Source organism: Cariama cristata, unplaced genomic scaffold (genome assembly GCF_000690535.1).
Source record: "Cariama cristata isolate BGI_N322 unplaced genomic scaffold, ASM69053v1 scaffold14873, whole genome shotgun sequence".
In the NCBI taxonomy this organism is placed as follows: domain Eukaryota; kingdom Metazoa; phylum Chordata; class Aves; order Cariamiformes; family Cariamidae; genus Cariama; species Cariama cristata.
In genome coordinates, this window is record NW_009609052.1 from 17424 (window position 1) to 33517 (window position 16094).

Sequence of the window (16094 nt, forward strand, 5' to 3'; positions counted from 1 at the left end):
TCATTTCTGACCAACAGCTAAAATAATGGAGGGAAGAAAATGGTCAAGGGATTATGATCAACTGTTTCTCGTACATGCCACAAAATTACAAAAAATTCCCTGCAGACCTGTAACAAACCCCTCCCCCCTATCTCAATGAGTTTCAATTCCCAGGTAAAGATGAATCAACAAAATTAAAATATTGTGCTGTTTTATTGGTGTAAAAATCACACAATTGCTAGTTCTGATTCTGCAGAGATACATCCATGCAGTTAAACATCTATGATCCCACAGCCAGAAGAAGCCATTAAATAGAGTATCTGCTGTTAGTCAGCAATTAATGCAAATTTACATATGAGATCAAAAGGTGTGTATCGTACAATATACGACAAATCCTAATACAGTACATCAACCTGAATAGCAGGATACACTCAGGGAACTCTGTTAATAGTGAAGCCTGTCTATACACCAGAGAGATAAGGCCTGGAAACAAGATGACAGAAGGTACCCCAGAATTCCTAAGAAGAAAACTGTTCACTTTTTGTTTATTTTTATTTTCTTTTCGCTGGGAATTAGAAGTTCATAGAGGTATTGACACATTACTTGACAATACAATTTGTTATAGTGAAGACTGGTGGATGTGATCTGTTATTAAAAGGTAATGTGTGAAACATGCAGTTACAGGTGGTGCTTAGGGCATGTGTAATTACTATGTTGGGGATTTACACCCAACTCTTTTCACAAAAGGGAGGACTGAAAAAGGTCTTTTTGATAGACTACCGATTGTACCATAAATCTTTATATGCATGCGGCTGAATCAGGATCATGAATGGATAAAAATGTGAACACCTGGCAATCTGTGGTTACATACTCTATTATGTATGCAACAAAACCACAAAATCAAATCCAGTTGATATGGCAAACAGCCTGCGAGAACTCTCTCAACCTGAATAAGATGGTTTATTGCAAAGAGGCAGGCTTCCTAGAATTGTGAACAACTTTCCAATTGTGAAAGGCAGCTTGGGAAGTAACATTGGCTGATGACAGATTATTAGTTTTTCCTCTTTTCTGGCACAGTAAAATAAACGCCATAGCAAAATAAGAGTTTATGTGCTTAAAGTCAACTGATTAGCAATCCTCTTCTGCAAAGATGTTTCAATGGGAAAAAAGAAATCACTAAAAAATTCCAGTTGGAAATTTTGGCGACAAACTCTGCAAACTCAAGTCCAACAAAGATCACGGATGCCCACAGAAAATTATGTGAGAGGCAGTGTCACATTCAAGGAAAAGGTTTGTTGTGTTTTGTTGTTGTTTTTTTTTTTTCTTCTTTTTTTTTTCTTTGTATTGAAATTAAAATACTTAAATACAAAAGTGGACAAATTGACAAAACAGAACCACAACATTTAATGTAGAATAGAGTGCACTGAGCTAGATGCATGGATCTTTAAATAGGCTTTGAAACCAATACCCCTTTCAAAATTAGTAAATTCACAGTTAACGGCAGTAGGCTTAGAGGTGAGAGAAGGGTCGAAGTTGTTCCAGTTGGACTTCCAGGGAGATTCTCTCTTCAAGAACATCCTACAAAAGAAAGATTTTTCTACTGACTATCCACAGAAAATGAATATTAAAAACTTCCTCATGCGTCCAAAACTGGTAAATGTCAGCTTCAGTTTTGAGAACTAACGTCTTTTCTAGAATCTGGAGAACTCTTCCCATAATCTGAATAGAAGATTGGCTAGCTAGTAATTACTTATAAATGAAAATCAACACTTTCCTCAAAGGTGAAGCCATTTAGTATTTTTTCATTTCTTTCAAATCACCCAAAACCACAAAGCTGTAACCAGCTGCAAATCCAACTATAATATTTTCAAATGAAGTCTGAAGTGTTAAGGGGGTAAAGCCCTCATCTCAGTTAAAGGACTGGAAACTCACAATTCCACCCCCGTCCCCCAAGTTTTTCCTCTTACGTGATTTTTACACACCTTGACTCTCAAACAGTAACAAGTGAAATGCAGGCTTGATAGTTTTTTAAATTGCCTATCTTCCACTGTAGACAGTATCACATTAATTCATGTTTACATTTAAGATTTTTCTAACCTGATAATTAAAATTAGATATCTTAAGGTAAGGAAGATGGTGCCTACAGATATATCCAAAACAATAACAGCTGACCTAGATAAACAGATGACTATTGTTGCTCTTATTAATCTGCAAGTTTCATATTCCAGATTATTGTATTTGTTTAAAAATATTTATAATTTCTGTAAGACTTTCCTTCAGAAGAAAGCAAGCCACTTCAGTTGCTTTTCTCAGTACTGCTTTTAAAGTATCTGATAACTACAACAGCTACTTCAAATTATTGTTAAGATTTCTGCTTTTTATTTTTAATGTAGCTGAAAGCAAATCAATACATTGAAAAATGTGTTTTGTAGTAGTAAAAGTGTCCTTTGTAATTTCACAAAGCTTGTCACAATTAGGTATATTCTATGATTTACAAAAACAACGAAATATTTTATATAGATATCCTCTACTATGTATACAACTGGTCTGCAGAGATGCCTGTTACTGTGCATCACTCACATCTTGCCCTCTCAGGCTCTTCTCTTAAACAGAGAAAGATTATGGATTTACCTTTAGTTGCTGCTGTAGTTCACTATTCAATCTGGCCAAAACAGTATTGGTTTCCTTGTTACGTCTGATTGATGCCTGAATTGCCTTCTTGTCTTTCCCCACTGATCTGAGAATACATTAGAAGTATTGTAATAAGTAATTTTGTCACTTAGCCGAATATCTCATTTATAGCCCCTCTTTTTAAAATAAGCAGAATCCTCTTTTCAATTCTTTTTTAACTTGTTACACTGTTAATTTTCCCTCTTCTGCCTGGCTCGATTGACCTTGTTTATTTGCATGGAAGCCACACATACTTGGTTTCAATGAAACAGCAAGCAGCACATTTTAAAAACTTGTCATAATCAATTTTCTGAAGTCCCAACACACCATATCACTTTCATTTACCTCAAAGTGACCAAGGTAATAGTCTACTTGCATGCTAGGACACAAAGACTGCACATTTTGGACTGTTCATAGCAACCACTATTTAACATTAAACTCTACATCTTAATACTTCCACCACTTATTTGCAACATACTTGCAGAAGTTAAAAAGAGTTCACACTCCAAAATTCAAGATCTCTAAAATGTCTCCCAGTAGTAGAGGCTTCGGGATGATCTTGTTTAAAACACAAAAACTTTCAAACTGTTAATCTAATTCAAACACACTGAAATTGTTTGCAACTCCTGGAACAGAAAGTGTGTATGCTGTTTAAATGTAAACTTTCCAGTAACAGATGTATTTATACACTTCTTGGGTTACCTAGGAATAGATGGCTGTGAAGCAAGAACAGCAGCTATGACACCTGTTTTCTGTGTATGTTCCTCAGCTTCAGGTCTTAACTCATCTTCTGATTTTAATCTTCTGCGAATAGGCTTTGGTGGTGGAGCAAGTGGGGTAGTGCCTTTACCCTGAAAAGGAAAACACAGCCTATCAGTTCTCACAAACCACATTTTACTTGGATTATAACCTAGTAACTTGTTTGTGTCACACATGCTTAAAACCAGTTACTAAGCTAACTAAATTTACAACCCATCAGTTATGTTCTGATGGACATCTAGCTGCATTCTCATATGGTCTAGAAAAAAAAAAAACCTACAAATGCAAATACACAACATCTCAGAGCATGTTTTCTCCCCAGTAATTTATGTCTGTAACAAAAAAAAGCTACTGTTAACGAAGTTCTGCACTAAAAGTTTTGCTCTGTTTCAAATATTTGAACACTTACAAGTATCTTAATTTTCTGCTATCTTGAGAATAAAGCTAATCATGAACATCTTCTGATGCAAAAATTCACCATACACATGCCTGTTTCAAGCACATATTGGACCTAAGAAAACTGTGTTCAAGTGGAAGCATATAAAGTTGCTGTTACAAATCCAAACAGACATGTAATTTCATATACATCAGACAGCTTTCCTTCCAAGTGTAGTTTGCATACCGCACTAGTGGGGACATTAGCAGGTGCTTTGTCTTCAACTCTTCCATCTGCTTTGGCAACTCTAAGAGAACTTGCAGAATCAGAAGGCTTTTCAACCTGAAGGGATATGAACTATATTTAGAAAACTACTTCTTAACAATAAATACAAGTATGCTGTGTTTCTGATACATGAATACAGTTAACACCTAAAATTCTAGTTGAAGTTGTCTTTAGAAGCACAAGCTGGAATACAACCCCACCACTTGCTTTGGAGCAAAACCATCTCAAACTATCCTGGTCATGAACACTGTTCTGGCCTGGGAGCAGCTTACAGAAGAGGCACATAGGTAAAAAGCTGTACTTCCAGAATCAATAGTCAGACCCGTCCTTTCATACAGAAATTAAGATTCAATACAGAATGTAAAATCACTATGAAAAAAGACAAAATAGTCACTTGAAAGTACTCTGCTCTCAGGCATCGTACTCTGAATGAAGTCAAATCTCCAAGGTTATGAGGCACTGTATAGTACAAAAGAGGCTGTGGCCTGATGATAAACTGCTACAGCTGTTTCTGCTATTACATTACCACCATTATCTATTTGTTACTGCCAAAGGTTAATCGCTCCAACAGAGCACAATGCAACTGTTCCCTATCCACCTCAATGCAAAACAATCAGCAAGCGTAACTTCAGCAGTTTTCAGTGGCAGCTTAAGCTAACATCGCTAATTTTGAAATGGGGTACGTGGAGAGTGCTCAAATGGTTCTGTGTCATTGACCTTCCTGAGTAAGGGAAGCAAGAATACACTGCTGATAGCTGGGAGAACTTTAAAGCACCACAGGCACTTTTGCAACTGAGGATGCAGAAGTGGCCCAGAGAACTTACAATCTGGATGAAGGCTCCAAATTACGAAAGGAAAACATGAAGTAATTAATTTAATAGCAGTAAGCTATTATGACATTAATAGGAATAAACCCTGAGGTTTCCAAACTTTTAAGTCTTATGTCTGTAGTAGGAAACAAGGGTTTTGTAAACATCTCTAATGATCTATTATAAAAGAATGCCAGAGCTCTATTCACTTTAGCCATTTGTCCAATGGCTTTGAACAAAACCAAATTAATGGAATTCTAGCAGATGTTTACGATACTTGACAGTCATCTCATTTATTAAGACACACTACTTTAAAACTTACCAGTAAGTCATTTGGAAGGCTGGCAAGAGCAAGCAGAAGAAAAGTATTGCCTGTGCTAAGTCTTAAATGCACCAACACAATTATGTTTGTGCACATATATGCTAATAACTACAAAATATTTTAAATTACAACCAAAAACTGAGAGGAAAAGCATTTCTTCTGCCTAGGTGTTTGGCAACTACCAAGTAAGCGTCGCAGTGTGTAATGTAATTGCTTTCTAGCAATGGATTAGGACACCATTAAAAAAAAACCCACAGTGAGTTCAAACAGCAAAAGCAGGTTTTAACAAAGTCTTGTAACTGTTGGAGGTATTAGGCAATCGACAAGATCTTCACTTCTGCTCACCTGCAAGACTTCTGAGTGTGTTTCAATTTCATCTTCTTCCTCTTTGTTTACACCTGAAACAGCAAATGCCTCAAACTGGCTGAAATCTGCAAAATTTGGCTGTTCTGGTATTTGTTGAGGTGAGGTACTGGTATGAGCTATTAGGCCTTCAGCATCTACTGGGCGATGCACATGAGGACCTGCACCCTGCAATAAAATAACAAAAATATTTAATGACATTTGTCTTAATATAGTTATCCGATGCAAAGAATCTCACCAAACAACAGTTTGTGACAGAACGTTAAAGATTATTTGCCTTTTTACAGCAGACAAGTTTAGGTCCTGTCAGTAGGACAAAGTGCATCTCATCCAAGACACAAATGCTCTGTGTTTATAAAAACAGAGAAATATTTAAGAGAAAAGGGCGTTCAATCAGATATGCTATTATCCAGAGAACAAGACCAAAGATGGATGCACCATAGGACTAGCTAGACTTATTGGACAGCAGATGTCAGATCTACTGACAGAATGCTGTAACACAGTCCAGTTTGGCTCTGTCAGGCTTGATACAGATTTTTAGTCTAGTTCCATAGGGAAACATGCTTATGTGATCACACCGTATGGAATATGTCTGTCATTGTATCCTCTTTTCCTTGCAGATGATTTCTGAATCCATTGACTGACTTCAACTGCTGGTAACTCAGATTCTAAAAAGTGACTGCTGTTGAGAAACAACTGAAAAGCAATTTTATCTGTCCCATGGCAAATCTGCACAGCAGTTGAAGGATTCAGCTGGTTGAGACAAAGAAAAAACAACTTTTGCAGGATTTATTTTCTACCAAATTAGCTAACTGAACTGACTCAGACCAGGACTGCAAAGATCACCAAGTTTATGACAAAGAAAGAAGAAGGATCACTCCTTTAGGGAGCAGGCATGTTATGCAAAACCATACCCTGTGCCAGACAGATGGAAGATAAACATTTATTTTTCAAAACCTTGAAAGATTGCTGTCACAGTCTCTGTTATGGCCTATTAGCTATACAGGGACAGTTAAAGAAATATGAAAATTGTTAACTTTCCTCTCTTTCCTACAACTCAAAGCTCCAGAGACACTCATTCCTCCTCAATCTCTACTTTAATCCCTTCCCATGGTTCCACCAGAAGCAATTCTTTATTCAGGAAAGGCTATCATTTGGCTATAGTCTAGGTTTTGCCATCATTCACATCCTGGCAGTTTCAAAAAATACCAAGCAATGCTACTGATTTTAGAGATAAGCTAAAATCCAGAGTTAGATAAAAATGATGCACCAAGTTAGAGCATGATTTTTCAAAAGTGACAACATCACCTGTGAAGGCTGTGGTCTTGGAGGCACTGCAGGAGGATAGGCAACAACTCCAGCCTGTTGCTGTCCTGTAAAAGAGGCATCGCGTTTGGCCAAGATTGTTACCCTTCACGTTACGGTGCTAATTTTTTCATTTGTCAAAATGAAGAAATCCTGCATTTTGCCCACTTATTAACCTGTCATATTGAGGATCGTAATTGTAATGTCGTGTCCTTTCAAAATTTGCAAGCAGACAAAACAAGGAATCAGAATATGGATCTTGTCCTTTGTTCCAGCTCAAAGTACAGACATGGTCATACTTTTCTGATCTTAGTACTTTCTTTTCTTTTGCCCTCATTATACACTCGTAACATTTTCTCATACTTTGTGACCCTGAATTGAAAAGTACTGACAAGTCAGAAGTACAATAAAAACCCTTACGCAAAGCATCAGAAGCGACATTTAATCATTTGCTCTGAAGTGAAATACTTAACACCCGTCTCTAATACATCTGGTATCAAAAGAACTCCTCTTAAACTCACTGGCAGATGCAACTCATTGCATGTGGGTGCACTATCATAATGTTATTTCCTGACTTTGTTTCCCACATTCATCCAAAGGACTACAATGCCACAATTAAGAATTTACTTCTAAATTACCTGTTTAAGCAAAGCGGAGTACAAATTTTAATGCAAACAGGAAGAATGACAACATTTTTAGCTTTTTCATTCAGAAGCACTGTTTTAAAAACACACTCTAAATCTTTCCTCAGAGGAAAAAAACATGTCTGCTTCAGGAATATGTGTGCTGAAAAATAACAGACACTAGGAAGACAGTATATCTACCTGGGGTAACTGAAAAGGATCTGTTCATATCTAAAGACGATGATCGAGAATGAGAAGGATGAGGCCTTGGAGGGGGTGGCGGCGGCGCAGTGTTATCTGGAGATGTTCCTGAATGTGATCTGCAAAGCATACAAGTTTCTGTAGTGACTTTAGGTAGCTACAACAGAACTAAAATTCAAAAGTTCTTCAAAGTATGCAATTCAAAACCAAAGTCTGACAGATGGAAAAGAGTCTGATTGCCATTGATTCTGAATATTGCAAAATCAGTTGTAAACTTCTGATATTCTTTGATTTCACAATTGTTTTTATATTTCTATTTACTTAAAATAGAAAGTTATTCAAATTATCCGCTATCCAAATTATTCTTATATTACCACAAGTAATTTATCTTTGGGAAACCAACAGCTTGACACACATCCCAAACAATGATAGTTCAGGAATAGAGAATCCTAAATACAGTAATTCCATCCAGATGGTAGTCACTATAATTTGCCAATTATGTAAGATGTAGTCAACATCCTGATTAGGTTTTAAACGGGTTAAGTTCAATGTCACTGAAGAAGAGTATTAAGTTTCTGTTGGACCTGCCACCCAAGTATATTTAGCGTGAGGAGTATCTCAGTGTACAAGATAGCTATTTAATTCTCTGTCTTGAAATTTTCCAAATCTATATACTTGGCAGCACCTTCAGAAATTTTCACTTATTCTTAGGTGGGATCACCATCTAGCGGATACCTGTTGTAAGTTCGTCGAGCACACATGCTGAAAGGATAGAAGGATAAAGTACCGCACTAAGTGCCATCTAAGTGGGATTTATTGTATACAGAATTTTTGTACAGCTTTCATTTATAAACAGCTTGCAGAAACCTCCTAACCAGTCCAATTTGAGCAAGATATTTACGGAATCACTGACATGAATACAGCTACTCTTTTATTCAACTCATAAATAAGTGATAAAATCTTTTCTACAACTGACTTCTGTAACAATCTTCTATAACTATCATAAGATACCAAACAAGGAGAGGCAAGAGGTGCCTAAGTTTCACACAAAATTTGAAATTCCTGAATGTATAAGTCCAGATAGAAAACTGAGTTATCACAACAGAAAAATTTGTTTTCTTAATATGCTCTCCAGAGCAATGCTTCTGTAACACTGTGTAACTCTCAAGAGCTGATGAAATACAAATCTAATTACACTGACTCCTAGGGTCATCCTCTACCTAGTCTAGTATAAAAGGCACAAGCAGGATAAAAAAAAGGGAGAAAGTGGTTTAAGGACACTCATGAAGTACCATTATCTGACATAGACTTACCAGGTTTTGCTTTTTGAAAATACAAAAAGTACTCTGGACTAATGGTGGGGTCATCTCTATAGACAAAGTTGGAATTGGTAGAAGAGATACCAGCAGAAGGAAGCAAAAGAGGAAGTTGGAGAAAAATTTCCTGGGTGGATACTCCCAGATCTGGACAGAAGTTACCTGTGCCATAAAGCGGCAACTCATCAGAAAGCTTCACTCATCTACACAAGTTCAGCAAGAGAACCCAACCCAAAATCAGAGACAAAGAGTATGTTGAAACCATCATGTTGATAGTGCAAAAACATACACAGAAGCAGGACAATCAAATTTGCCATTAAGCAACAATGGAGGAAAGAAGTCTTCAAGCTGCGGCACTGAGAGGCAATTGCAAATCTATCTTTGCTATTGAAGTCACCCTAATTATTTTTGTTTTGAAACTTACCTCTGAAACTGATTGTAAGATGGTTAATGGCATAGCTGGTTTTTAATCCTATTCGGGCAGATTTAATGGGAACAATTAGCACCAGCTAGTACAGCTCATTCTCTTATGTCAAACGATGCAGTTGTTGGTTATGTGCTTGCATTGCTTCCTCCAATCCTTTAATTATGTTGGGCCTATGGCTGCCCTTCATTTTGTAAAAACCCATTGTTAAAAGTGATTGAGTTTCTGCCGTGATATTTCTAATTTATGTTTTATTCTTCTCTTATGCTACAAAGTCACAAGGTCCTTCTCCATTAATGCCTAATGGATATTTCTAAAAATACAAAAAATTTGGTTTCAAATGACATCATAACCTCCTGCGCTCACATTCCCTTGTGTTTAAGGAGAAAGTCTTTATCAAGATTTCTGACTGAACGTGGAGTTTCATTTGACTGGCCAATCCCAAACAACTTTTAGACTACATTATTTTTTGAATTTTCACTTTACATATTAACAGGAATGTCATACATTGTTAATGCATTAGAAAACAGACTGCCTCCAGACTCCCGAGTGTTAAAGTTAAGAATCTATTTAGTCATCATCTTACAAACTATTTGTCAAACAACCGGAAGCTCAGAATAGGCTTCTTTAAACATCTTTTATTTATTGTTTTCAGTTGCTACTCTACTGACCGTTGCCGCGTTACAGTGCTTCCAATTTGCTCTGGATCTGAAGTATAGGAGTCCGAACTGCTATAACCATCTGCTGGTAAAAGAAAGTACAAAGATTCATATTTGTTTTACATCATTAACATACCCTAGCAGCTACAGGTAATATATAATTTCAAATATCCAATTTTTATTTTTAAAAAAGGTTTATGCCCTTGCATTGCTTCCCTCTAAGGTATCATCTGGGCAGGATTCAAAATCCTTGAGTCTGAGTAATTGAAGGATCCAGTACAAATCAACTCCCCTTACCCAATACTGTGAGTTGTTGTTTACTACTGGGATGTACTGAAGAATAAAGAATGACAATAATGTTTTTAAAATATAAAATATAAGTTTCATAAGCAATAATTTTTAAACACTTGACATTCTATCACTTCAACAATCTAGCCAACAAGAGTAAGGGACATCCAAGAAAAAAAGAAAAGCAAGGAGTAGGACATGCTTGATTTTAGAAGTGCTGTAGGATTGTCACCAATCTTAGAAGTCAGAAAAAGGAAAAGATATGTGCAGTACACAGATGAACTCAGTAGCTTTGCTACTACTGTAACTTCTGTACCTTCAAAGCTGGTAGTCAGTTCTGTTTTGACTAAATCTTTTTAAAAGCTTCCAGCTTTTGGTCAAGGCAACCTATAAAAATAAAATATGCTACTACAGCATCACATAGACAGTTTCCTTAAGGACACCCTTACCCTTAAAAGCTGTGGAAAGCTTGAGCTTTTCTTCCCAGAAATGAGGGGTCTCACCAAAATCACAAGATTTGTGTGGAATGAATGTAGATAGAAAAACAGATCTTGGAATAATTTATCACAAGAGGCAATTCCAGAGCACTGGGTAAAGCACAACTCAAAAGCACTGGAGCAATGAGACCCATCTGATTAGTTATAAGTAGAGAGGAAAATTCTACTCAAGAACATGAAGATTTTTTTGGAATTACTCAGTCTCAAAAGATTACTTTAACGTCCCAGGACACTAAAGTTTTCAAAAGTGTTAAGACACATCAACCAGGACCCAGAGACGAGAATCCTGCAGAGATGACTTTCCTGTTCAGCAAGGTGCATTCTTACCTGTTACTTTTTTTTTCCCCCTCTCCTTAAAACTGCAGGTACATTAATCTAGTGAAGTTGGTTTGAGACCTTTACCATGCACAGTCAGCTGAGGAATACCTTATTTCAAGTTCATTTCAGACTAGAAGTTATTTTGCAGGTTTACAGGTGTGTGTCTATTCAATGACGACTACAAAGAATTAAAAAATGGTATCTATATACACATTCTTTAAAACAAAAAAAAAACAAACAGAAATATCTACCATGAGATGACATTTAAGTTTTCAAGGATTAAGTGAAAGAATTAAGTTTTAAGCAGGAGTTTGTTACGTTGTAAGTGAATTATCCCTCTCCAATCCAAACACCTCTAGAACTGGGTGTATTTCTCAAGCCATTCAGGATGTAATATAACCTAGTCAAACAGATGTAATCACACTTCTAAAGAGGAAAAAGTCCTTCTGTACCAAAAGCTTTACATCATTTCATTACAAAAGTACTGGGTTTACACTGATAATAAAGTATTCCTAAACCAATTTCAAAGACATTCGGACAGTAAACAATTTTAATGGTTATATAAAGCTTTTCAATGTTAGTAATACAAGTTAGTCTGCAGAGTTGTTTCTATTTCATTATGAAGGAAGGTGGTTTAGATTATCCTGCCCTTCCAATTGCAGTATTCATGATCTTGTTTGTATCATTTAGCAGGAGTTTAAATTAACATTCACAAAATTGTCCTTCATGACACATTGAAGTAGCATGTTGCTTTAAAGTTAAAACAATTTGGGAAAACCTCGGTTATTTTTACTGCTTTTATTTTTATTTGCATAAAAACAGTTTCAACACTGTGGGTGTCCAGCAATAAGAATGATTGACAAACTTCTCCAGTTACCACTTTCTGAGGTTACAGATCCTCTCTCCTTTGCTCCAAATCACATTGCTTGCACAAAGACAACTGTACAATGCCTATGCCTACTGACTACTTTCTTATCTCAGGCAACAGAAAATTTTGTCCCTGCTTCCTGGCTTAGATCTGAGCTGCTATTTACAAATTCGTAACTTCCAAGCTGAATTGCTGTTGACATAAAGCATAGAAAACAAGGACAAAATGCTAATTTCTCAACATCAAGATGATGCCTATAAATCCCGATTGGTTTGCAGTTCAAATACTATTTCAACATATCGATCCATGAACAGCAGACTATGAGAAGTAAAATAGTTAACCTGCATCTAAATTTTGATCCATAAAACACTAAGAAATCTGTACTCTTCTGCACAATGCAGAAAAAAAGCACGTGAACCTATGAACAAAATATTCTAGAAGAAACATTCTTAAGAATATCCATTTATGAAACAACACTTCCAAAACAGCAATATATAAAAAAACCCCAAACCCACAAAACCCACTTAGAAAAGAATTTGCTTAAATTAAGATTGAGACTCCCTATTCTCAAATGAATTCTGGCACAGCTTAACAAAAACAAGCAACTAAAGCAAACACTGAAAAATGAGTCCAGCCCAACAACTCAAGGAAGCACACTATAGACATTGTCACTGATTTAGCATGGAAGGTGCTCAGGTATACTATTAAAGTACAATACTAAAAAACATTAAGAAATGTAATTACCAATACACCAAATACGCACCAAAGAAAATGATTTCTTCACGATTCACCTGAAAGGTGTTAACCTTCCAAATTACTTACAATATTGACAAGCACTATTTCTTCAGACAAAAGATAGACATCTCATGATAACTACAATTTGAGATACTATGAAGTGGCTTTATGTTCCACTGCAATGAGGTTTGTTTTATTTCACTATACTCTTCATCTGAGGGAAGAATACTTCTTGGTATACCTACACTTACAGGCCCTTTATCAAAGGTTAAGCTATACCTGGATAAGGAAATGGGAGTACAGAAAGGGCTCTCAGAACTTAGACCCTGCATATAGTAGTAGTTTCCCTACTAAAAGACCATGTTTGCTCATTCTCTCTTTTGCATCAGAAGACTACCTAGTAAAAACAGAACTCTGCTTGAAAAGGAAAAGACAAGACAGGCTCAAGACAGTACTCAGAACGAAGAGTGCCACTGAAACAGAGCTCATGAGGAAAGCAAAACATTGCAAAACAACACTTTTTAAATTACTCCTGTATTATAAACCAGCCAAAATACTTCTGTCTTTATAATGCAAAGGACTCAAAAAGTGATGAGTCCTTCAAACTTTATTTTTACCAAAGAAAATTTCCCAGCTTAAAGATAACAAAAAAAGTCTCAGAAACAGACTCCAGAGATTCATTCAAGCTACATATAATCTGGGACCTCTCTCAATATTAGACAAGTGGACTGATCAAATCAAAATAATGCAAAATGTTTTGGACACAGGAGATACTGAATATCAAAAAGGCTATTAGAAGCAAACAAAGAGTTGAAAAGCTGTACCTAAAAAAGAAATATAGAAGTCTATCGCATTTTCTTAGTAGCTAAACCAGACGAGAATCGCCTGAAAAATTTGTGGTCAGTAAGTCTTCACTCTTCAGAAAACATGTTGTTACATGGTTCTGAGGAAGTAGAATCAAACACTACTTAGTCAATTCTACTTTCCATACATTTCAATTTCTTATCCTAAGATTAAAAGAGAAAACAGAAAGACAGAAACGAGCTGACAAAAATTAACTTTTTTGAACATACATGGCAGGAAAATATCTTGTGACATCAGTAGAACTTTCTTAATTAATACTTCTAATATATACTCTGTATCAGAAATGTCTCTGTTCTTAGTTTATCTCATTTTAGAGCTTCTGTCATCTAGCTAGTTTTAATTCACTGAAAAATGTCTCAGATCTACATTTTGTGTAATGTAAAAAAATGAGATCAGAAAGTACTTTGATACTTACTAACTGTATTTCCAGCAGTAAATTTTACAGATGAACTCATTTTGTTTTCTTCTGGGAGATCAGGTGGTTTCACAAGTAGTGGGCTAGTAGGGTTAGCATGATCTAGATGGAGAAACAAGTTGAAATAAACAAATGTATTCAAACTAGCCTTTACTTCTGATGCCAAAGCTTCACATTAGTTTTCTGCCCTTATCTGAAGTGTTGCACTCAAAACTAAAATTGTTGTATTTTAACACTTTTGGTGTATGAATTATTTTAACTTTGAAGTTTTACATTGTAATAGTGTTATTTCTACTTCCCAGTGTTAAGAGTTGGGAATTTTTCCCTATTTACAGGGCTAAGGAAATTTTACAAGAAATGTGTTGTGGATACTTGTTTATTCTCATATGCTGAAGACTGTGCACGAGTGACATGACTTTAGGAAATATTTCCATATTGGGGCACATCTATAAATTTAGACTCCACCATTCCTCAAGGAAAATTATCAAACCACCTTGCTTATTATTGACCAGAGTATGAAAAAAGGCCTGTCAATACTCCCAAATGCTGTCAGGTTTCAAAATAAGCAGCTCAGTATTTCTGACCACAGTAGAACAAGCTTTATCAATGCAGGCTATGCTGCCCATCTTCACAGTGTCCTTCAATATTAAATAAGGAAATCTAGACATTCTCCTGGAGGCTCAAATCAAGTCTATGCCATGATGCTCCTGAACTACTCCAAGCAATGATCTCCTATAGATGGTGAAATCCTCACTGTAGCAAATGGCGAATTCAAACTCTGCACCTATCTGAATAGTACTCTAATTCTTTAAATTCAGAGAATCTCATTAATTATGCTGGTTACAACTCCAGATATATTCATTTAGCAAAGCCAACTCTAATTGTACAAAACTTTCCTCATTAGCAAGAAAAAAAAAATATCCTACCACTTCCAGTTCTTTTAAGCTCCATTTCCTGCATGTGGATTTTGCTTGGAGTCATTCTTATGGGAACTGGGTGCACAATCGCAGTGTCCTGTGGAGGAGATCAGAGTAAAGTCATGTTAATCTAGTTTTAAGTTGTTCTACTAAGTCTCTGACACCATTCAAAATGTCCTTTCTAAACAAAATTTAATTAATTTTTTTTTTAAACACAGTTCCAGGGAATTGAATATACCTGTAAAATCAAAGCTCTATAAACTGAAGTTTCTCTAACAATTTATAAGTTGTAACCTAGCATACTACTTTAAAAGGGCGCTAGAAATGTTTCTATAGATAATCGTGTTGTAAGTAGGACCTGAATTTTACCAGCTTTCCATCATTTTTGGCATACTAGGTATCCGTTACTTCCACTGCATCTTCAAAAAAAAAACAACAAACAAACAACTCAACAAACCCTACAATTTCAAAACTCCACTCCTTGGCTTTACTTGCAATACCTCAGAACGTTATGGTCTCTAAACAGTATGAGTAATTCTCTACAAAATAAGTACTTCGTAGTAGTTTAAGACAAACGGTTTCAGGAGTCTTAAAAATAGTAAATTCTTCTAAACTTCAGGATAATAAACCCTACGGCATATACCTCCAGACAGATGTTGACCTTACACTTACTCATTTTCTTTGTAGTTCAGACAAAAGACTCCATTTTAATGTACTTTATAGACAACCCTTTCCATTTGGTTTGGAGACCAAGTGTAGATATCTCAAAAAAAACCCTCAAAACTTCTATGTTTGTTCACAAGTAACCTAAAAACATGGACATAACTGCCTGAGGTTTTTTACTGTTATCTATATTCAGAATGTATGAAAAGATGGGACAATGCCAACACACACACAAAAAATAATCCCAGATTATATTCTGTCCCTGGAAAAAACAAGTTTCAAAACTATCCTTGAATCAGAAATTTAATCTGTTCCAAGTACTCAAGTACATCAATTTCACCAAGTATAATGCATTTACATTAATATTTTCTAAAACTGTTAAAACTGGCCTGTACTACTCTTTTTGCAAATATAAACTTTAAAAACCACTTTCTTGTC

At 35.9% G+C, this 16094-nt stretch overlaps 1 protein-coding gene across 2 annotated transcripts in view; it reads right to left on the reverse strand.

The window, feature by feature from the left end:
- Nucleotides 1-1319: 1319 nt before the first annotated feature.
- Nucleotides 1320-16094, reverse strand: part of REPS1 (RALBP1 associated Eps domain containing 1) — a 29142-nt gene continuing 14367 nt past the window's right edge. The window contains exons 7-16 of one of the 2 annotated variants that reach the window (XM_009697400.1): nucleotides 15003-15090; nucleotides 14077-14178; nucleotides 10104-10176; nucleotides 7693-7811; nucleotides 6872-6936; nucleotides 5546-5731; nucleotides 4031-4126; nucleotides 3352-3500; nucleotides 2611-2716; nucleotides 1321-1557 (exon numbers count right to left, since the gene is read on the reverse strand). In XM_009697400.1, coding sequence (XP_009695702.1) covers nucleotides 1489-1557; nucleotides 2611-2716; nucleotides 3352-3500; nucleotides 4031-4126; nucleotides 5546-5731; nucleotides 6872-6936; nucleotides 7693-7811; nucleotides 10104-10176; nucleotides 14077-14178; nucleotides 15003-15090 — 1053 coding nt within the window. In that variant the 3' untranslated portion in view covers nucleotides 1321-1488. Of the gene's footprint in view, nucleotides 1558-2610; nucleotides 2717-3351; nucleotides 3501-4030; nucleotides 4127-5545; nucleotides 5732-6871; nucleotides 6937-7692; nucleotides 7812-10103; nucleotides 10177-14076; nucleotides 14179-15002; nucleotides 15091-16094 lie in introns of both variants that reach the window. The other variant, XM_009697402.1, reaches the window with a different exon arrangement.